Here is a 24,321-nt window from a genome sequence, read left to right as displayed (position 1 = left end):
GACGGTTTAAATTTTTTGGCGTTGCCGAGTCCTATTATTGACTTAATAATGTAAATAAAATGAAGAATTATAACCTATACAATCAACGAGTCAAATATTTTGGGGCAGTTTCAACTAAATTCTATTTTCTGATTTGGGTGATTTTTTCTATAACGCGACAATATAATTTAAATAAGTATTCACTTATTATGTAAGTCAGTTTTCATTTAACTTAATTTTCACACTGAGTAATTAAAAACACATTTACTGTACAATTTTATTTATTGCGACAAAAATATTTAAAACTTATTTCCGATATAAAACCAATAATGATAGTGTAAAACGCAAAATTTATTCTAACAGAACGTGTTAAAACACATCTTACTAGTAAACTAGTGATGACCAAAGAAATTAATTTACTTACGAAAGCATTAGTAAACAGTACCCTATACTGAATTTTGAAATACTATTTGCAAAACATGTAAATTTTGGAATCATTTGCTCTATAAATCAATTACCTACATCAGTGGCTCCCAACCTTTCATGGCCCGTGGCCCTCTACTGAATATTTTCAGTACTCATGACCTCTTTGTTTATCATTCCAGTGTTATTTATAGTGTTATTTGGATTGGTAGATTCCAAATCCCATTATGTTCAAACAATTTATGCTCAACAAAATGAAAACACCCTGTGGAAAATCCTTATAAAGCAATGAAACTATGAATATCGGGGAGTTTTCTTTTCATTGTGACCCCCTTCTACAGCTTTCTCTTAGGGAGCTACGGTGTCCCGGTCGAAAACCTACATTGTTGAATAATATCAAAATAAATTTGCAATAAACAGTTTGTTTAAAAATACATCCATTAAAAAATCTGTTAAAAATAACGTCTAACAAATAAAATAAAAGTAAGTAATCTTACAGAAACAAATAATCATACTTTAGAATGAATCTTGCTGAAAAAAAAATTTTAAATTTTTCAACTTTACTTTATTCCTAAGAAAAGCATACCGATAACCGCACTGAATTTTAAGAAAAAAAAATTGAATTTTTCATTTGAAATCAAAAATCGAGTGATAAAATTTCCACTTGTTTTCTCCAACAACAAATTTTAGATTCAATGCAAAATACTGTTTCAATTTTAACATTACATTCAAATTCACTACAAAAAATGTATTTTAGAATTAGTCATTAGAATAAGATTGTGGAGAACCTTTCATTAATTTCGAGTATAAAACACTATTGTGAATTAAGCTATAAATCGAGAAAAAGTGTAAAAGATACAGTTCGTTCATAAAAAAAAATCGTCAAAAACAATGTAAAAACTAAATAATATTGTGATATCGTTATTATCTTATTTAATTACACAAAATGAAACAAAAATTCTGGCTTGACTTTGCCTCAGTAGTCAAATTCATCAAATAAACATGTATGAGAAGTTTCGATGAAATTGACCTTGTCGATGTACTCTTACAAAATGTTTCTATTATAGAATATATTCCGTTCCACCGAACTTTATATCTATATATTAAAGATAAAAAAATTGATTTATAAAATGTAGCATAAATATTCTTCAATGGACAATAGATTGCTCAAGTATTAGTCTAGAATTCGCAAACAGATGCAAACAGATGACGGTCTGCGAAGCTTTTTTAGCGGTTCACAAGAAATGGTTTATAGAGTGTAGCATACATGTCCATAATCATTGATGGGCAATAGATTCGGCAAGTATAAACCTAGATACATGGTTGAGCAATAATTACTCTCAAATTAGTTTCTTGTGGCCCCAGTTTATTTATCGATGCTTTGGTAAAGTTCAGTTATAAGTTGAATTCACAAATGGCGCCATTGAGTTTGTAGGTTGGTTCTCGATTGATAATCCCCTGATTAGTGCGCAATCGATTGACATCAATACCAACACGTAGATTCGATGCCGACGGGTACGGAAAAGCAGGATGCCACAATTCTTCTGACAAATCTACACCTTCACCCGACGTCGTTAGTAATTGGCCCTAACAACGATAGAGAGATTGTTTTTTATATTTGTAAAGTTAGGTATAAACTAATATTTAAATTTACTTTTTATATAAAATAATATAAAATCTGGTGACTGAAATATGACTCTTGACTAAATATTCATCACATGCAAAGTGTGTGTGTGTGAATTCAGAATTTACCAATTGCTTTATACCGTTGAAAGACCAAACTAAATAGCGATTTTTCATATAAAATACTGAGTTATGGTGACTTATCGTTGTCACTAGTAAAATAAAATAAAAAATAAAAAAATTGAAAAGTAAAAATAAAATGAAAACATTTAAAAAAAATAAAATAAAAAAAAGGAAATAAACCGGAAATAAAATAAAAAAATTTTAAATTTTTTTTTCAGTTTTTATTTTACTTTTTTAATCTTTTTCAAATTTTATTAGTGACAACGATGGGCCACTATACTAAGTGAATAATGTTAACTTTACTGACTAAATACTTTCTAATAAAAAAATTTCTAATAAAGAGTCAAAGTTTTTGTTATATGTTCGTCGTTAAAATGAACTCGTCTTTGACGAATATAAATGAGGACCTATAATCGCCATCGAAACTAAACGACAATGACACGTAAAAATTGATAAACTTAACATGCTTAACTTAAAATGTTGTTAACTCCAATGGTTACAAGTTTAACTTAGTTTAATATTCATGATCACATATGAAACGTGATTTATATTCAATAATATTTCAATTTACCTCGTTCTTGTAAGTCATTCCGGTATAAATTGCAATGAATGTCAGGCCATCGGGAATCATTGAGCGTAAATAATCTTGCATCCGCCTATAATGCTCGGCGTTATAAATGTTAGCCAGATTGTTTCCACAAAGCGATTGGGCATCGCTGAAAGTGACATTCCATGTTTTATAGACAATCGCCCGAAAGCATTTTGAATTGTACGTGAAGCCACATTTTTCTAAAATAAATTACAACAGAGCTTGAAGTCGAACAGGTAAAAAATATTTAGTTTTTTTTAATTATAAAATTTTATTCCGGCTGCGATAGCTCGGAATTTTTGATTTCACTGCTTTATGCCGCTGAACACGACCGCATGACATGTTACTTGTCAGGATGAGAATAACTATTTGGTTGGGCCCATATTGCAAAGGCTTTATTAGGATTTCATTGGCCAATAATACGACTTTAAAGACAGCCTTTTGGCGGGGTTAATAGATTAAGCGGCAACCGACAAACGATTACGTGAACCGCTATGTAAAGGCAAGAAGTATACTCTGTTATAAGATCAACTTCCACAATGGACAGTAGAAATGAATTTCTGTTATACTATCTCGTTTTGTTTTGTTTTAGATCTTGTCATTATTGCGCAATGTATCAATTGAGCGCTCCAGAAGTATGTGTACCAATACGAAGGTAAATAATTTTGTGTTTCTACTTTACATCAAGTTGTGTAAAGGGACTGAAACCTATGGGCAGGGGTATATTCACTTGACTGTCAACTATCGTTGACATTGCAAAAACGTACGTTTCTAATATTTAGCGGAATGCAGCTAAAACGACATCAATGGTAGCACGTTACTATTTTTCTACCATTTCAGCTTAATATGACTCAAATTATCAAATTATAATGTACCTGCAGTTGCTGTAACGAACAGTTCTCCCTCTAAGGAGATTGTAGTCATATCCTCTTGTGGCGTATCTGGAATTTTAGTCTCTTCGTGTTCAAGTTCTATAGAAGAAATAATCTGTTTATTTTTGTTTTCTGTTACGAAGTTATAGTGTACTGATAAGTTTTGATTCTTGCGAGCTCAATCGGGAAATAGCTCTCTATCAACCTATCGGACCGAATGTTGGTTTACTGACAGAGAACGCAAAAATCGGAGAACTCTATTCATTGCGTAGCAACTCTGCACACCAACAGCGTGGGAATAACCTGGAATATATATCTATCCACTTGTTTCGCTTACGTATTCAGATCAAACAAGACAAATAATATGAATTAAATGAGCATTTAGACACAATGAAGGACGCTTACCCTTAATTGTGCTCAACTGCAGCTTCTCGTAATTCCTAGTTTCAGAAATCATAGTGGGAAGCGATGCATCGGTGGATGACCAAGGGTGAGCCTCAGGAATTGTTGCGAACGCGGTCGAAGTAGCAACTGGAGAACTCGTCGTACCCGCGTTTCCTGTAATTAGGAGTATTTAAAGTAGTATTTGAAGCTTTTTATAGCTTTTATTTCTCATAAATCTAAAATTTAAAGGGCGAAATCGAGTTAAATTCGAATTATGAAAAATGGTATATATATACTAAAACATCGAGTAAATTAATGTATTTATAATATTTATTAATATTCCATGATTACAAATAACGATTTCTGCCTCTAATCAAGTAATCAAGTATTACTTATGTAAAAGCAAACATGCCATACTAGTTTAGCCTATTAAATATGGTAATTGAAATTGAAGCCACTTTAAAATGGGAAAAAAACTAATTAAAACACAATTCTAAATCTGTGTTGTGTCTAATTCAAGAATTTCTGCTCTTGTGGTTCGTAAAAATGTAGAAAAAAGAGCATCAGCTGCTGTCCTACGTCCACTGCAGGTACAGTTGGAGTTGTGACTAACGAAGACTTCTTATTATTATATTCTGATGAAAATATAATTTAAATCAGAAATAATATTTACTTGGATGATGTGTGTAGTATTTGTAGTGATATTGAGTAAATAGAGTGACAAGTAAAGGGTGGTCAAAATCGAATACTGGTGATACTAGCATATTGTCCTTGCTTACCTCCTACTCTGTGTCCGTATGTTATTATTATTTTTAATATTAATATTTTCAGTTATACCTGCCGTAGTTTTGTGCATCGCGGACTATGATATTATACGTTGGGTGTTCAAATGCCTATTCCCGTTATGAGAACGTATTCTATAACAAAATATATTATTCTAAGATTTGTTGGTAAATTGAATATATTTACAGTTTATTGCAAGATTGATTAAAAATAATCTTGGGATGTCATAGCAGCAGTAATTATAAATGTTCGACGGTTCTATTTTTCGAGTAAGTGTTGCAAAGTCCATTATCGTGGAGTTGAATTTTATTAAGAGGGTATGTGGTTGTATTTATAGTAATCCGACAAAAGCTTACAAATATACTCGATAATTTTTTGAACAAAATTATGCTATTCCATTTATTCCCATGGTTACCTAGACTGTGTAGCATGGAGTCGATTTTCTTCAGTTGAACTGACAACTGCTTGATATGTACCAGGTTGCTTTGACGTATTTTTTCTTTTATTTATTCATTTATTTATTTATTAAATAATATATTTTTTTATTTTTTTATTACGTTTCTGTTAAACTTCCCCAAGGGTGCCGCCGCTCGATAACCATACTTGGTTTTCAGCGTCTCTTTTCACCCTGGAATGCGATTATTTTTATGTTGTTCGTACTTTCAGCATGGTGAAAAAATAAATTATTGAATACTGATTATTCTTAATATAAAATTTTTCAGTATTTTATCGCCAATAACAAACAGCCTTTTTTAATATTAATTTAGTACAACTGCAAATCTTTCTTGAACAATAGTTGTTTGTCAGTTGAATACAAAAAAGAAAACTGCAAATAACAGTTGTTGACTCTTACCCCGTGACGCGTTTGTTCCTTTTACATCCGTTACGGTAGTCGCCCCGGTTCTTGTGTCCATTTTTTCCACTTTAAGTTGTAGAAGATTTATTAGGTTAGCCAACTCATCAATTCGATCTGAAATAACAAGAATAGAAATTAAAAACTGATATAAAGTTAACTGTTTTTGCCACTATTAGTCAATAAGTTAATATTTGTTCCAATTCAGTTTGGTGGTATTTTTAAAATTAGAATGGTTGATAAACATAGAGAGATTGTTTTTACTTTTTTAAAGAAGGCATCTGATTAGCAACCATTGCGTGATTCAGTCAAATTTAATTTAAACCCAAGTGACCTATGACGTCATTAGTCTAAAAGTTTTTTTGCCACCATTAGTCAAAGAAATATCATTTGTTTTATTTCAGTTCGAAAATATGTTTTTTTCAAAATTAGAATAATAGACATCATCAACCTTAGGCTGTTTTGTTGTAATTAATCGTTTTTTTGTTTAATCTTGCAATAAAACCTAAAATTTAATATTTTAATATTAAAGTTTAATTTTGATAACGAAAACTTTTAAAAGATGCTGTGAGCCATAAGATGCATTTTTTATTTCGCAAACCTTTTATAGCATTTTCCCTTATTTCCCAGTCTTCATTCTGAAACGAAATTAATGAATCTCAAATAAAAATGAATAGTCTCTTACATAGTCTTCTCTTATGTATTACAAATATTGTTGAAGGAGTAAATGAAATACTCAATCATAAAAATGCCTTATATTAAAAATATTAAACAAACAATGACTGTGACGTCACCCGGGAAAATTTCTTGTAAAATTTCTGAAAACGACATTAGGTGTGAGTGAGTTAGTAGTAAGTAATAAATAAATATATTATCGATGCTATTAAATAGAATTTGAATTATCTATATACGTATTTCTAAAAAAAATGCAGTCAACAAGTATAAAACCTCACCGTTTCATGACCACGGAATGTGTCCCATACTGGTCTATTATTACACAGCTTAGGCACCATGCATTTCTCTCCTGTTAACACGATATTTGGATTATTCAAATAAGTTTTTTAATGTCTCAAAAATTCTTCAGAAACATGTATTCATTTGATAACAGAGAAAGAAGATATTTTGGCGAATATTTTTAATAGTACGCAATCAACAAAAGCTATTTATTTTACTATTCTAGCTTTGACACATTGTACTATCAGAGTTGCATTGTGATTCACACTACTAGTCAGCTGATGTCCCTGCATTTTTTTAGAACGACGATCGGGTAAATAAAGTCAGTATTGCCTCGCCTCTGTTTGGAAGTCAATAGTTTATTTTTTCACAATGATGAAAGTACGCAAAGTAATCATTTAAAAAATGATGAGGGGCAGGGCCTCTTTCTGAACAAAATATAATGTTTTCTTCCAGGCATAATGACATAATTGTTTTTTAAAATAGAGAGATTTTTTGTTATTTTATAGAAACATCTGATTAGCAACCATTGCGTAATTCAGGCAAATTTAATTTAAACCCATGTGACCTATGACGTCATTACTCTAAAACTTGTTGCATCAATTCAGGCGACATCATTAACAGTAGATTTTAATTTCCAAATGATGAAATTATAACAATTATAAACTAAAATCGAAATTAAAAAAAACAACATTGTTTTTGGTATGCTGTGTAATGCTACACAAATTTATGAAATCACCAGTCACACGACAAAAAGAAAGGTCATATGACAATTTAATATATTTTCGCTTCCCTCAGAAAATTTTTCGAATGTATAAGAATGAAAATATAAGTCTTGCATTGTATTAAACAGTAGGCACGATTGCTGGAAGTCAAAAATGTAACGCGAAATATTTCGTCGTCGCAACGAATCACGTCACAGGTAGCGATTCCAGTAAAACTCTTGAGATAGAAAGATTAATCATCATACTTCATTCTCAAAACATTCAGTTTTAGATTTTATTTTACGTCTGGTTACCATAGTTTTCATACGCGTTCAATTCACTTTTATAAGCACGCATTCATTTTTTTCTTGAGTGAAATTTTCCAGTTGGGCATATCAAAGAGAGGATAAATTTGGTGAGAAGTTACTACTCATCAAGAAATAATGCATCAGAAGCCACAAAAAAATTGGGTAAGAACCCACATCAAGCAGTAATGAGACCTATTTGTAAATTTGAATAGAGCGAAGCCCTGGGAAACAAATATATATATATATTTTTGGGGGGAAACAAATAGCGCATCATCATTTGGACCAACAAACTTGTACATCTGATTTAGTTATGTATACATAAACTCAATGACAAAAGTATGCCAATTAGTGGCAAAAAATATGATACTAACCTTTAAGAAGTGATAAAACTTCAATGATCAATAGAAGTTTAATGAGGATGATTTGAGAAAGAATCTTCATACCGAGTTCAGAAATTTTTTTTTAACTTTACTTCAATTTTAGAATCCTTGTGTTTGGATTTTATAGGAACAAATACCTTGTTGTTGGAAGTCGATTTCTTTGACAACTCAGAATATAATGAAGCTCAACAGAGTTTGCACCAAAATATATTCTATGCAACCCCACTTTTGTGACAAAAAGAAATATTGTTTCTCTCTTTCAACAAATTAAAAAATAATAAGCGTTTTGTTAAAACAAAAAAAATGAATTTTGGAAACGCAACTTGCTTTTATCTTTATTAAACAGTACGATGACTCGTACACAGAAATATCACATTTAATTTTGATTTTTTTGTTATGACATCGTTGTCGCTAGCATAGATATATTACATACAAAAGAAACGGAGTATAAAACATATCAAATAAAAAAGGTGTTCAGAGTACGACTGTAAAATCATAAAAGCAGGCTACACACAATCATGAAATGTATCATGAACTTCATACAAGTTTCTTCGAAACAGCCTCACGATATCTCGACTAAATATGGGTGAAAACTGATAGATGAGTTCTAATCGACTTTTTTTGAAGGCTTCTAATCATGATCCCAGTATATCAAATAAAAAAGTTGTTTTGATGGATGATTTTTATTTGGCCGTTTATTTTTGCATAAGTTTGCAAAATACAGGGTCCCCAATTAAAGTACAAACATAATTTTTGTAGTATTAAAAGGCTTTATAAGAACCAATTATGTAGAAACGCATTTCGCTTTTCGAAGCAATTTTTTTGTCCATATTAGCTAATTCACAATTTTAGCAAATCTGCTGCTAATACTCAATTAACATATTCACATTTACTACATCCACATAAAATTGCTTCCGCTTATGGGAAAAAGTAACACATTGGACATAGTCAGTTGTATTCGATTTTTCAAAATTCTGTAAATGACATATTTAATAACTTCACAATTCAATTCTCGTTTGTATATTTGAGTCATTCATTTTTTCAGGATAATGTCTTACAAATAATAACACGGTTATATTTGGGTCTTTGGTAGTTGCTTAAGTTTAACGTAATCATCAGGTTTGAACAACTTTTGATAATCACAAACAAAAGCCAGTTAAAGAGCTGATCATTTTTCATTCTATTTTCGTTGGATTTTTAATCCGTAGTAAGGTTGATAATGGTTCGAAGCCATCAATTTCTCATTTCCTCATAATTAATGGTACAATGACGTAAACCGTTTTGTGAATGTCCCGTCGTGATTGTTTTCTATACAATTCAGAGTGAAATATGAGTTGAGATAGGGTTTACTGTAATAAAAAGTTAGCTACGTATTTTCAAGTTATAGTTAATTATTAGTTTAGTTATTAATATATTGAAATATATCTGTGAAGATTTTGAAAAGTTGGTGGTGGAAGTCACCAGGCATTCAATATATCTTACGTACTAACTCTGACAAACCTTCAGTCTGTCAAGTCGCCGCAAATGGAAAAACGGAAAACAGTGGCGAATTTTTTAAGAAATTTAAACATTGTCATGTTAGATATAGTTAGCATGGGTTGAGGTATGAATTGTCATAGATAAAGGTAAAAGTTTATATTTTTACTCAGTGATGAGTGAGACAAATTTATATAACAATGAAAAGGAAGTTTGCTATTTATGGTTATGATTCACAATATGTCCGTTTCCATGTCGAATCAATTAACTACATTTCCGTAGAGGCAAGTAGGTTTATGTAGAGGTCGGGGATAGGTTCATGTATGGGCCATTCCAAGCAAAAGTTGAATTCCATCAATTTTTCAAAAAGTGTAGTAAAAGTAATTTTTTTTTATTTTCGATACCAAAAGACATTTCTTCACCCATTTAACGATTTGTCGTGACAAATGCTTATAAAAGCGTTCAACCTGAAATTGTTAACATCTTCCTTGTGGAAAATGGTCGTTGTGGACTACTCACCGATGTATCGACAGTCATGCCAGTCCATACCAACGAATAACTGCCAAGCATCATTTGGCGGGTATTAATCATCAAATCGTTTATATGTTGCTTGTTATAAATGTTCGCCGGAATCCCATTGTTTTCTCAAATTCTTCTTGCTTCATTCACATTGACATCCCTAGATGAATGCAATACTGACCAGAAACAATGACCGCGAGACTGTACTTCACAGAGTCCTAAAATAAACAAAGTGAATTTCTCGTTAAACTAAACATTTTTGTGGCATTGCACACTTCATTTGCATCACGCATCTACTAACGACAATCAATAGAGTTTCGTCCTTCGGTAAACTTACATGACGATGTTAGCCCCCCCCCCCCCCCCCCCCCTTTTTTTTTTACAAATTTAAGGATCGTGATTTTGGTCTGAACAATTTTAAAAACGATAGCTCTTTTTATAATAAAAAAACAGTATGATCAACTTATTTCTTCTTCCAGAGCAAAGACTGGTTAATTTTAAATATTGTCAATTTTGGTTGGGAAAAAATAAGTTCTGTGCAGTTATCGTGATCGAGTGTATGGTTGTATCTTCTCCTGTCGAACTTCTTGGTACATACTGTTTGAATAAAAACCGTGTTTATTTCATCAAAAGTAACTTTGACTCTTTCTCAATAGTTCACATTGCAACTTCAGCAAAAATAGAGTATCGGGGATGGAGCTATTCATTTGTCGAATCATTTCTTCCATTTTATTAATTCTTTCAATCAATCCCGTGTTCACTCTATTGCATTCTGAAAATAAGACAATAGATTCGATTCGCGTGGCGTACACATCAAGTTGTATTAGAGTGCAGGGCATCAATGGGAACCTTATGGATATTGAGTTTGCCTCACCTAGTCTATACCGATGTACTGGGCAAACAGAAGAGATAATTTGTGCAAACAAAATTTGAAGACGTCTAAAACTGAATGGCAATTTTTTATTTTTGAACAATGTTTCGATTAGTATTTAAGAGCTCGTGTTCTTATGTCGATTTAAGTACACTTGCGGTATATATATGTACTTAAGAGGGTTATTGCTTTGTTATTTACTTGAAAAAAAACATAATTTATAACTTTGTAAAATTTAATTCCATGATTCGAATCAAAATAAGAAGAAAAAAAATTTCTATTAATTGTTGTTTTAATTATACCATATACAATTATAACCTGTAACTATGACCTTGTGATATTTAATTTTGTGATTTGAGTTAAAAATTTGTGAAAATTTGAAAACATGAGTTTATTCTAATTTTGGTTAATTTTGGGCGCTCCAGAAGTGTGTGTACCGATATGGAGGTAACTAATTTTGTTAGTCTACTTTACATCAAGTTGTGTAAACGGTCTGAAACCAATTGCAGGGAGGATATTCACTTGGCTAACACAGACATCCCCGAACTCGTAATACAACTAACGTAGGGAAAATCGGAATAAAATTCAAGCCTAACCTAACCTGGTACACACATTACGGGAGTACCGAATTTTGTACCAGTCATTTTGAAACTTACCGGTTGCTACATTTTCTTGAGTAGCTCGGTTCATTCTTCCGTAATCAACTTCTCCGGACGATCCTTTTTCTCCTGGTGGGCTAATATCGCCTTTTGTGCCTCGTTTTCCTGGTCTATAGGAATAAGGATTTCTGAAATAAAAAGTACTTTTTAATTAAAAAAGTAGAAATAATATTCATTATGTTTAATTGAAGTATATTTTAATATTTTCTGTTTCGATTTCAGTTTCTTATTTTTTAGTTTAGTTAGGATAAGCATTGGAATATTAAAGGGTTAAAGGGTTACTCTAAAGCACTTATGTCAAGACCTGTTTATATTTGTGTATATGCAGCAGTGTTTACATGCCTAAATGATTTACTCTGAACAGATAATCTTTTTTAAGCAGACAAGGAATGGTTTATGAGGATTAAAACAATTTATTACACCTCTGGCATATTGCTGCGCATGGAGTTCGAGATCTTATAGTTTTATTTCTCATTAATTTCGGTCGATTGGGTTAACTCTTAGACTGTAAGACACTGAACTACCCATGGACTACTAAGATGTCTCAATCATTATAATTGCAACCACAAGTATAAGATCGCATTATATTTCCTACCTTGTACGTCCAATCACAGATTCTTCTTCTTCAACATTAATGGTTTCCAGTTGCATGCAGATGCGTTGTTGATTCACTCCATTTGTCGTACAAGCGATAAACAAAGCCAAGGAGAGCAGTTGAACAATTTTTATTGAAGCCATTTGTGTTTGAAACTGTATAAACAAAATCACGATTTCAATCAGCCAAAATATAAATCAATTCACACATCGAATTGAAAGAGCCAAAACCAAATGAAATTTTTAGAAGAGTATCAGCTCAGTATACTATACTGTTTTTTTTTTGAACAACTCGTAACTTGAATATTTTAAATAAACCACCACAATCAAAATTTTGTATGCAGTTGTACTTCCGAGCACGGGGCGCATAAAATGCTTTTCCCTGGTTCGTAGTCTGTCTATCCATACTGTATTCTATTTCATTCGTAAGGCCTCTTTTTGTATTCTCCAATGGCGTCATACAAGCTTTTATAAAATGCATTATGACGCCTTAAATTAATTTTTCTGATTTGCATAAAATGTGATTACTCTGAACATACTTCAACATACTAAAACATCATGGCACTAGAAAACGACAGTTTGTAAAACCTGTTTCTAGTTGCGAGTCGTCCAAATAATAGAAAAATTAAACAATACTGGTGAATTAAATTATGATTACATTCCTTTCACATGTCTATGATAAATAAAGGGCCATTGAACTGTAAAAATAATAACAATCTACAATAAATAGATAATCCGATACAGATTTTCTCATTTTCTCATCGCTTTCAAAATATAAAAGGCATTACTGTTAGGGTAAAACGTTTTTTTTTTCAATCAAAAACAGAGTTTTAATTTTTTCTAAGGTGAATGCTAGAGATAACCAATTTCAGGCGAATTTATTCATTGCACCGTATTCACTGTTTTAATTATTCAAAAGGTAATATTTTGTATGAGAAATAGTTAACCTGTTCAAAATTGAACAATTTTTACTTCCAAAACTAAGTACAGTCAGCCCTAAAATGCGGGAAATTGCGAATACTAAAATGCTGAAACGACGGTGAATGTCACTTTCTCGTAGTTCCCCCAATTAAGTATTGGTAATTTCCAGTCATTCTCGTTTTTTTATACATTTCTCCGTAGTATTAGTCTTTCTCCATGTTTTGCAATTTAGGTTTGTTCTAAAAAATTTCAAAACTGGTAACATTTTTTAGCACGCCACCCTAATTTAAAAACAAATTAAAAACTAATAATTAAAGGCACCAGACTGCCTTTTTACGTCGAGCCTTTTTGCGTACAAAAAAATTACCAGCTTACCACCAAAAACATGCAACTTCACAAAACACAAATTGTGCTGATAAATTACCTTTGAGTAAGTTCTTCCTTGTAATAACTTGTCCCAGATTATATCGATCTGCTTGTCGGATTTAGAAAATAACTTTGCAATGCTTGTTATCGCGGTTTAGATAAGAGACGGAAGTTTTTCTGTTCTTGAAATTTATTAAAAAATTCGACAACGAGAGAAAAGAGAAAAAAACAAGAGAGCTATGCTCAAATATATGGAGGACACGTTTGAAGTAAATGAAAGTAACAGCCTTCTAATAAAATTTTTTATCTTCAAGCACTGAAAATTTCAGAGCAATTGGTCCAGTAATGAAGGAGAAAAGCGCCTTTTCAGGATTAGGTAACGAGTGGGCGTGGCTTTCTACACGTTTTCTCACCACTCGATGACTTGATTGACAGGTAGCCTGCTCCGGGCCACTAAAAGCCTGTTTTGTCCCACTTCCAATTTCAACGTGAATTGAAATATCAAGTGATCCAAGTCACTTCTCCATTACGGTACCAAGGCAAAATGAAAAAAAAATATCGATTTCCCGATAATTCTATGCGGTACGCCAACTTACCAGTACCTGAAATTCGTTCGCAGAACGGTTCTTCCGTGAACTCAATTCATTTCATCTTATCGAATAAAAAAAATAAAGTAGGCTACAAAATTTATGTTGTTTACATCGGAATTGTAACGAAAAGATGAGAGCGTAAACCTTACCAGTCAGTACCTGTTGCTGTATGTATGCCTGCTATTCGATCGTGGAACGGTTCTTCTCTGGCATATAAAAACTCAATTCAAATTGCTCTTATCAAAATTAACAAATACGGTAGGATAGATTTGCTAGGAAACCTACATTACTGCAATAGTAAGATCGTGAAAGGAATAAGTCAATTTCCCTGTGGTACGGTAACCCCGGTAACTTAGCAGTACCGTAACTGCAGGCTTGATCACGCAACCGCTTGAAATAAGTTTCAAAACAGTGTTCTCATGAGTAAATTTCAGATCATCGAAATTTTGAATGAAATATCAGATCTCCTAGGATTCATAGAAAATTTGGGAATGAATAAAATTAATAGCTTTCTGGAAAAAAGAAATCAAACTTTAACCACTGAAAATTTCAAAGCAATTGGTCCAGTATTCGGAGAAAAAAGCGATTTCATAATGAGGGTGACGAAAAATAATAACAATAATAATAACAACAACATAACATTGAAACGATCGTTATGTCTACTATGTGTCCAAACATGCTAAAACGCGATATCTCTCGAAAGAAGTAAGCTCGTCTAACTTCAAATGATATATTATGGGCGTGCAGAAATGACTATGACCCGCACCCCACTCTAAATTTTCACAACTGATCTCTCTTAGAGAATAAATGAACAGAATGTAATTTTCGTTCACGTTTGTAAAATACATTAGTGCCTTCATATATCATACTATTGTTCATTTTTGTACAATACAGCAGACTCTTTGTTATGAATAAGCATCGTTATTTAACATGATTGAAACCTTTTATCTCGCGATTTCGACAACAAATAGTGTTTTCGTTTACTTTTGTACGAGACAGCGAACCTTTGTTCAAAATAAGCATCGTTATTTATCAAACTTGATAATTTATAACACGCCATTTCGAGTACAAATTAAGTTTTCGTTTAATTTTGTATATGACAGCGAAACTTTTGTTCAGAATAAGCACATTCATGTATCGTACTTGACAACTTACAACACACGATTCCATGTGCAAATAGTGTTTGTGTTTGATTTTGTGAGTGACAGAAAACTTTTGTTTAGAATAAGCATTTTGATCTACCATGCCTGGCCAACTTCTAATAACCGAACTTGTCCAATAGCATTCAAATAATAAATAAAACGTATTTGCGGTTTTCACATCAATTACTAAAATAGCATTCCGTTGAAATTTTTTCAAATTTGATGTGAAAACTGCAAATAAGTTTTGTTTTCTTCATTATTTTTTACAGCCTCTTTGAAAACTCTGTACTCATGTCAGTGTTGACTTTAGTTGATTTTACGTTATCTCTTGCTCTGTTACGTTTGATAGTTTAAGTATGGATGCCGTGAAACTCCGAGTTGTAGTTTGGCCAAGCACGACTTTTTAACGATCAACGTTATTTTGTACAAAGTATCTGTAATTTTCACAACTAGTTTGACGGAAACTATTTTTGGTTCATTCCTCGTCACACAGTCGCAACACAAATTATATTTATTCCATAAGAGTTGAGGCTTTTTTGTTCTTAAGTTTTCAAAATAAAAAATTTCTTGATGAAGAAAAGTTAAATCAATCAACACTTGAAATTTTATAACAAATTTATAACGAGACAGAAAACCTTTGTCCAGTAAGGGCAAATTTATTTATCATACGTGACAACTTATAACACAAATAGGGCCTTTGTTTATTTTTGTACAACAAAAGCAGAAGCTTTGTTCAGTATACGGTAATCACATTTATTTATCATACTTGACAATTTTTTGCGCGCGATTTCGACTACAAATAGTATTTTCGTTACTTTTATGCAAAACATCAGACCCTTTGTTCAAAATAAACATCGTTATTTATCTTGCGCGACAACATATAACCTGCGATTTTGAATACAATTCGAGGTTCGTTTACTTTTGTGAGAGACATCAAAACCCTTTTTATCAAATTAATCATCTACCATGCCTGGCCAACATTTAACAGCTGATTATGTCTAGTTGAAAACTTTTTCAGTGAATCAATAGCATTCAAATATAGTGGAGAAAACGTATTTGCGATTTTCATATCAAATGCTAAAATAGCATTCTGCTGAAAATTTTTAGCGTTTGATGTGAAAACTACAAATAAGTTTTGTTTTCTTGATTTTACAGTTTCTCTGCAAACTCTGTACTCGAGTCATTTAGTTGATTTCACGTTATTCGTTGTCTTGACTGTTCTACCATATATCTGCCCTGATAGACAAATCCGGTTTCCATGTTTGATCTAAAAACTGAATCAAGAAGGACAAATAGAGAACTGTCGACAATATCTGATTCCGCAGCAAAACTGCAGCAAAACCTGAGAAACTATTATTTAGTTAGATTACTCTGTAGTCATCCGTGGTTGCTTGTGAATAAAATCAGAGTTCTTTCTGTCTCACATTTCTTTCATTTTCAAAAATATTTAAAAAAAATGACACAAAATAACACTGTTTATTTTTTAAGCCAGTTGTCTTTGAACAAAAGTTGTGTGATACGCAAAATACATCACTAAATTTTATTATTCCAATTCAACTTTTGGGGCTCCCGAAGTATGCGAACCAAGATGGCGGACATCGGAATGTAATGTGTGTACTAGGTTGGGGTTAGGCCATAATTTTAGGTATAAATACTACGGGAGGCTCATGGCTAGTCTTTGAACTGATAATAGGACTAAAATAAGGAAAATTGGAAACAAATTATCGCCTAACCCTAACCTGTTACCAATGTTACGTTCCGATGTCCGCCATCTTGGTTCGCATACTTCGGGAGCACCCAACTTTTTTGTCGCATTTATATTCTGACAGGAAGAAACTGATGAGAATATCGTTTTTACCTACGACGAGATCTTGTGGACTGGATAGCGTTTTTACCTGGCCTCAATTTAGATACATTTAGTTTCGTGTCAAAGCTGGTGTTTACTTATAACACTGTGGAATGGCCATTATAATTTCAAGATTTTCTACCTGCGACAATATTTTTATATCTAAATCCTGTCTATCAATATATCACATAAGCCTTGACAAAAGGATTGAACAATATTGTTTATTAGGCCTTCTCGTATTTACACAAGCTAAGGTTCTACTCATAATATCGAACCCCAAATAATTAACCCTGTTGTCGAGAATCGAATTATTGTTAACATTGCGAATCAATTACACTAAATTTTGGGCCAACCTTGGTCAATTTATTTTCGTATATCTGTTTAGTAATCACACATACCAAACTTATAAGATTACCATAAAGAATGAATAGTTCACCTCTTCGCGGAGACTCAACAGATCTAATTACTGAAAAGATTGCCAAATAACTGCATTAAATTAAGCGCTAAATCCATCAAAATATTCTTCTAAAATTGTTGTTTTCTAAGAGCTCAATCTTTACAAAAAAAATCGAACGTACTGTAGTTACTGAGCACATGGAACAGAGCGATAACCAAGCAGTCAACAACTGCAATCCTTCCTTTCTGTCGAAGAATAAGTCTTCGAGCTCTTGGACTAAATGGCAACTTGAGGTTCGATTTTGAAGGTATTTGGAACGCATATTTGAGTGTTCTACATTAAATGTTAAAAAGATTTCAGCAGATATTAGGATGAATGCTATTTATTACCGGACAAGATAGATTATTCCGTAGTCAAATATAATGACTGTCTAGACTCCGATATGAAACAATTATATTAATCAGAAGTTATACGAGATCAATTGGGAGTTCCTGTTAATTTTATATAACAGATCGACTCAATATCTTTACTTTAATGTTATTTTATTGCTCCGTTTAAACCATTACAATTTACATTAACAAGAAATTATAAAACACGACTTAAAGCATAAAATACAATTTACACCCTAAATAGCATTGTCCCTAAGGTAAAGCATAATTAGAATTGTACCTTAAATAGTATTGTCCATAAGATAACAGCTGGATTAGCCAGAACAGCTAACCTTTCTCCTACTGTTCACCACTCCTCTCTCTAACTTCTTTGTTCCGATAAGTCTATTTATATTGAATTGGGGGTTTCTAATTTAGAGGATAATTTGTCTATCTTTATTTATTACTTTTCCGGGAAGAAGGTTTTTCTTGACCAATCAAATTTAAGTTTGTCTCGTTTTTGATAGGAGGAATTTTGGATGCGCACGATAATTTCATTTCATCGGCATGGTTATTTAGGTCAATTATCTTGTAAAGTTATGAAATGACCTAGTTTAACTCTTTGAACTCTGAATCCCCAGAACGACGCTACTCTCTCACCCTGACCTCCCACGGCATCGCATCGATTTGACGCGTTAAAAGATTGTAATATCTCTAATTTTAAATCAACAAAACTTCTAAACCATTAGATATCAGATGGTCTGTAATATGTCATATAAAAGCTTATTTAGTCTTTTATTTTAAACTGGCATTATTTTTTACGAGATGTTTCGATGAGATGTGTAATCCTATTTTTAGTCCCACCTACCAATTTTTTGTATTTTGATAAGATTTAATACCTTTTTGAGAAATGTATCATCAATATGAGTAAAATATTGAAAAGTATACAAAATTACCTTTTGGTGAATATACGGATGACTTTCTTAACATACGCATAACTCATTTTATTGCAGTATTTGTACTATCGATTCCAATGGTTTGCGAACAAAATTGATCAACTATTTTGACGCCAAGTTTGCGTAACGACGCAAAGGGCGACGACGACATTGTCGTGATAACGTTCACGTGACGTTTCGTGCTTAACGTTTTGCGTGAGCTAGATTGCGCAATTGCGTTCACAGCTTGAGTTCAGATTGTGTCATCATTGCATCAGTATCATATCCTCGGCCGCAGATATAACCCTTTTATTCAGACGAATCTTGATCGAACATAGTAAAATTGCTAGAATATAAAGGCCATTTTATATACGTTTATTATTTGAATATGGGACGAAAATGAATGGCCAAAGTAAAATATTTGATCCTCATGCATTTATGAGGTTCCGCCGAAAACATCTTGGCTAATAATTCACCGTTGGATATCATGAAAATTGAATAAAAAAAAAACTGATAACGGGAACGCGGAAGACATGGTGGCACCAGTAGCTCACCTGGTCAGTGTTTTACATTTTGCGGCCTCATTAGATTTTCGAAATTACTGCATATACGCTACATTCCTGATATCGCTATATTTACAATGGATTTTAAACGAAAGCTTTGTCCAGATGAAATATTGGATAGTATTCATCTATCAGAAGAAGAAAATATGGCACAATGAAGTCCAGCCTTGGCGCTAAACAATGCATCCATCGATATGTTCCATCATTCCGTTTTTAGAAATCCGTAATTTTGCTATCCGTATTTTTCATATCTTTATGCAATTAAAACCGCAATAACACTGCATATTGTGTGTTTTAGTCGAACAGATTTTGTGGCTAGATGTAATGCGTAAATTCCCCGGTGTATCGTTTACAAGTCGTTAGTCACTTCACGAGTACGGATTTAAGTAAATAACGTTACGAGTCACCTTGACGTCGCCTCGATCTTGCGACAAACAAAATCACGATTAAAAATGCTTCTAAAATTTAAATGGTGCAGCATAATTTCAATCTAATGGTATCACTGGAAAGCTATTTTCAACTTCTACAAATGTTGTCGATAATGTAGTAGGTTAAAAAGAAAACAAATTGAAGTTTTTCCAATTAGATTTAGGAGTTTTTCAGAAGTTTTTTTATGCTTTTTAATTTTGCCAATTTTCACAAGATGATCACAATATTTTATCTCAATTTTTAAATTATGACTAGTCATGTAGATTATCTTTCACACGATGTAAAACTTGTCTAAATATAATATATGGTTCGCAAGATATGAGGGTTTCAAAGTTGCATAGCTCATACGGGATGCCAAAGCCGCTAAATCGGCTTTCAGCGTCAGAAGACTTTCTCGGGAAAGCCGCTAAAGCCCCCCGTGAGTATGAATCATTTTATGCTCTTTGAAATTTACAGGTGCTAAGTCGAAAGTGAAGGTTTCAAGGCTAATTGTGGTAATATTTGATGATTTAAAGTGACAAATTGCAAATTTGTTACAGATTACCACAACCACCGGGCAGAATTTTGTTTTAAGGGCACTATTAAATCAGCGAATAATATTAGTTATCGTTTGTTTCTGTAATATCTAAAGGGGCAGGATTAGAATAATTAAGGCAATGCTAATGATTAATATACTCTAATACAGAATAAGGCATCGATAGATTAATATAGGCTACAATAATAATAACTAACCTAATGTAGAATAAGGCATTAATAGATTAACACGGCAAGGCAATGCAGGATGCAAGGCGATTACATAATAATTCTAAGCACATCTTCACACTAAAAGACATTATATATACAATTTTAGATAGATATAAATAATAGAGAATAATACATTGTTAGAATATCGACAAATTGGTGAGTGTATTCCACATAATATCTTAGCACTAATAATAAAATTCTAAATAAAACTCTTTGAAAGAATAAAGGCGTACATAGGGATAAATAGAATAACATCTTTAAAGAACAATTCGCTAAGGTTTGAAGGAGTGAAATTGCAATAATTTTGAAGGAGGGGAAATGCAATAATTTTGCTATTGCAATTATTTTATTTGCCTTCCTCACCCCCACAGCTAACTATTTTTCAATTACACACGATTACGAAGAATAATATTCATGGATTAATTACAAATAAAATAACTAGATGGTTACTGAATTTAAATTGAAAACTATGATTTAGAAGGGCTTTCCGCGTCTAAAAGTGTCTTGATTCTTGAGTCGAAATCTCCAAAACTATGATAATATATAATTTATTTTACACTAAAATAATAAGGCAAAATTAACTTCACAAGTAGATAATAGGGCACAGATAGGTTACATGACGAAAGATAGAATAGGTATCAATGTTGTCAAGCAATATTCTGGGATATATATGTGGCCCACATGTTCCAGGCCTAAAGTCTACTAATATCAATACGTATCTCGCTTAATCACTGTCTTGGTTTTCGGTTTTCACGTTATTTTGCTCGGGCACGTTGGTTCTTTGACCAGCAAACTGTATTATTCGATTAAACTGGCCAAAAGACCACTTTGTGACTCCATATGATTCCTAGGAACGTATACCCCATGCTCGGGCTGTGGTCGAATGACTTGTGGTTGGGCCGCTTGGGGCTGGGCTGGCGGTCTGAAAATCTGTGGTTGGACAACTTGAGGCTGAGTTGGCGGTATGAAAATCTGTGGTTGGACCGCTTGAGGCTGAGTTACCGGTCTGAAAATCTGTGGTTGAAACTCCTGAGGCTGGTTCTGGTTGTTTGGTCTTACAATAATCGGTTGTGTTACAAATGGCAGGAATCTTCCGACTTGTGGTATCTCTTCACCGCGTACCGGGGCTTGAGATCCCTGAGGTTGAATGTTACGGGGCCTCTTTTGTGGATCAGTTGGTGGTTGTTCGACACGTCGAAGCTCTATGAATGGTTGCTCTTGCCTCTTGCTAGCTTCTTTAGGTATCGGTGATTTGGCCCGACTGTGACTTGGCTTTTGCTGCTTATCATTCCTCTGTGGTTGCTTTGATCTTTTAGTAGCGTCTCTAGGTATCGGTGTTCGAGGTCGGCTGTGGTCTGGGCTTGACTCTTTATCATTTCTCAGTGGTTGCTCGACAGCTCGACGATTAATATTGACGCCATCTGTTCCCTTGGACCTTGCGCGGTATCTGCCAAAATTGGTTGTGAATGGGGCTCTATAACGGTGGTATCTTTTCCTTCCTAGAGAGTAGGACGCGTAGCGACGACTTGAGCTCGGTCCAGAAGATTCTCGACTGGTGTGATTCGGGGATCGTTGATTCCTGGTGCTTTTACCACCTTTCGCGAAATCAGGGAACTTCTTTCGGAGACTTGCTCTTAAGCGGTTGTTAGCCATGTTTTTGAGTCCATTTCCAGCCATAAAGAAGGATCTGGAATAGGCAAAAATTATAGCTAGTATCAATCCAATTAAAACTATAATGGCTAAGAATTTATTTCCAATTCCGCTGAAGAAGGATATCACGATGTCCGTGATATGGTTACCTAATATTTTTAAAGGCAGTATAGGGTGGGCACTCACTACAGGAGCCTTATCCTCAAATGAATTAGCCTAATCGATCAAACTTTTAGTTAAAGCTGAGTTTTGAGTCAGAGTCATTGACATGGAGTCCATGTCGTTAACGTCATTCGGAATATCATGTTTGAAAAATTCCGACGTTGTGGTTAGATAGTTCACGTCTTTTGGAATTATATCTTTAGTCATTAGATAGGGGTGAATTTTCTTTGAGGCGATGGTAGTATTTTGTAATAAACCGTTGTGATAACGGTAATATGTAGAATTAATTTTAAATGTCATAAATTCGTTCAATTTTGTGCTGTAAAAGTGAATAACTTTTTGTACCATTCCGTTCGGGAAAATTTGGCCTATCTGGGAAGAATTTGAGTCAACGGTATAGTTGACTAAAGGTCTGGTGGCATATACTCCGTTTGGTAATCTTAAACTTTTGAGCAGGTGCATTTTGATTTGTTGGCACAGAAGTTTACCAATTACATCACCGCGATTTATCGCGAATAGATTTTGTTTTCCCAGTATTTCGTTTAAAACACTAGAAGGGTATGTTTTCGCTAAAATTCTATATAACCTAGAAAGTAAGCGTTCCGCTTTACAATCAATGCCGTGTATTTTATCTTGGAGTCTCAAAAAAAGATTAGTTTGTGAGTCTGCAACGTCCTGAAGCATAAGAGTTAAAGCGGTCGAGATATCGGTACGATCGGTATATTTATTTAAGATGTCTACTTGTTTCAACCGACTGCAGTTTATGGCCTCGACTATTAATTCGTTCTGCAAGCAGTAGGCACTGCTAAAACAATTAGTCGTTAGTTTATTACATGTAGAAAAAGAGTGGAAACTCATATGTAAGTCATTTAATTCGACTGAAAATACATGGTTGGACTCATTGATATGTAAAGTTAGATTTGAAGTTATTTCTTTTTGTTTATTCGGGCAAGATGAAAAATTTGCGGTGTCAAATAGTAGAGTATAACTTCCAATCTGGCAAGAAGGTTGATCTACTGAACAGTTTGCGCTATCTGCTAATGGGAAATATATTTTTGAATTCAAGTGGTCATAAGTTATATAGGGATTGATCAATGCAATATTCACGGTTTCTCCGTAATCAGATGTGGGCCATTTATAATTTATGATAGGGCGGTTGTCTGTCATAAATAAATTTCTCGTTTTTTGGATAAATTTTCCGTGCCGATTAGAATTGAATTTACACCCTAAATAGCATTGTCCCTAAGGTAAAGCATAATTATAATTGTACCTTAAATAGTATTGTCCATAAGATAACAGCTGGATTAGCCAGAACAGCTAACCTTTCTCCTACCGTTCACCACTCCTATCTCTAACTTCTTTGTTCCGATAAGTCTATTTATATGGAATTGGGGGTTTCTCAATTTAGAGGATACTATCTTTATTTATTACTTTTCCGGGAAGAAGGTTTTTCTTGACCAATCAAATTCAAGTTTGTCTCGTTTTTGATAGGAGGAATTTTGGATGCGCACGATAATTTCTTATTTCATCGGCATGGTTATTTAGGTCAATTATCTTGTAAAGTTATGAAATGACCTAGTTTTATGTCTAAAAATAGCAATGATTTCATTTGTCCCGTGAGTATGAATCATTTTATGCTCGTTGAAATTTACAGGTACTTAGTCGAAAGTCAAGGTTTCAAGGCTAATTGTGGTAATATTCGATGATTTAAAGTGACAAATTGCAAATTTGTTACAAACTTTGCTTTATTTTAAAGTGCGTGCTTCTGGTGCACGTTGTTGACATGGTATTTTATGGATTCCTTTTTGTAAAGTAGAAGCAAAGGATAACGTGGAATTTGAAACATTCAAGGCCACATAGACATGAATACAATTTATTGTTTGCAAAGAAATTGGGAAATTTTAGCTCAGTAGTCATCTGCAATTGCTTGTGAATAAAATAAGATTTTCAGTCTTTCTTTTTCCTCGATTTTTTACTTTCAAAAAGTAGTACAATGGAAAGATGGCACAAAATAGAACTGTTAACTTTAAAAGACGTATGTTTGAAAAAGAATAATCGTAGACAAGAAAATAAATCTCCAATGTTTACGCTTAATCTAAACATGGTATTTAAGC

General features: G+C 33.1%; 2 protein-coding genes across 2 annotated transcripts; both read right to left on the bottom strand.

Annotated features, from left to right (window-relative positions):
- Positions 1-1,492: 1,492 nt before the first annotated feature.
- Positions 1,493-5,704, bottom strand: LOC120345638 (uncharacterized). Its single transcript, XM_039415167.2, has 5 exons — positions 5,630-5,704; positions 4,015-4,167; positions 3,613-3,708; positions 2,720-2,937; positions 1,493-1,989 (listed from the first exon to the last, which is right to left on the bottom strand). The coding sequence occupies exons 1-5, from the start codon at positions 5,688-5,690 to the stop codon at positions 1,798-1,800; spliced, it is 720 nt and encodes a 239-aa protein (XP_039271101.2). The 5' UTR covers positions 5,691-5,704; the 3' UTR covers positions 1,493-1,797.
- Positions 5,705-9,935: 4,231 nt separating this feature from the next.
- LOC120346737 (uncharacterized) lies at positions 9,936-14,293 on the bottom strand. Its single transcript, XM_078115668.1, has 5 exons — positions 13,440-14,293; positions 12,096-12,250; positions 11,498-11,628; positions 10,569-10,742; positions 9,936-10,188 (listed from the first exon to the last, which is right to left on the bottom strand). Exons 2-4 carry the CDS (start codon positions 12,236-12,238, stop codon positions 10,597-10,599), a joined length of 420 nt encoding a protein of 139 aa, XP_077971794.1. The 5' UTR covers positions 12,239-12,250; positions 13,440-14,293; the 3' UTR covers positions 9,936-10,188; positions 10,569-10,596.
- Positions 14,294-24,321: the final 10,028 nt, after the last annotated feature.

Source organism: Styela clava, chromosome 8 (assembly GCF_964204865.1).
Source record: "Styela clava chromosome 8, kaStyClav1.hap1.2, whole genome shotgun sequence".
Lineage (NCBI taxonomy): Eukaryota > Metazoa > Chordata > Ascidiacea > Stolidobranchia > Styelidae > Styela > Styela clava.
The sequence above is the reverse complement of the archived record's forward strand: the minus strand, read 5'-3'. Positions and strand labels throughout refer to the sequence as shown.

Coding starts and splice junctions, on each gene's coding strand:
- LOC120345638 (XM_039415167.2), bottom strand. CDS start 5,690: ATGGACACAAGAACCGGGGCGACTACCGTAACGGATGTAAAAGGAACA. Junction 4,168..5,629: donor AGGAACAAACGCGTCACGGG/GTAAGAGTCAAC, acceptor TCCTAATTACAG/GAAACGCGGGTACGACGAGT. Junction 3,709..4,014: donor GCAGTTGAGCACAATTAAGG/GTAAGCGTCCTT, acceptor TTTCTTCTATAG/AACTTGAACACGAAGAGACT.
- LOC120346737 (XM_078115668.1), bottom strand. CDS start 12,238: ATGGCTTCAATAAAAATTGTTCAACTGCTCTCCTTGGCTTTGTTTATC. Junction 11,629..12,095: donor TCTGTGATTGGACGTACAAG/GTAGGAAATATA, acceptor TTTTTATTTCAG/AAATCCTTATTCCTATAGAC. Junction 10,743..11,497: donor TCAAGAAAATGTAGCAACCG/GTAAGTTTCAAA, acceptor TCTTATTTTCAG/AATGCAATAGAGTGAACACG.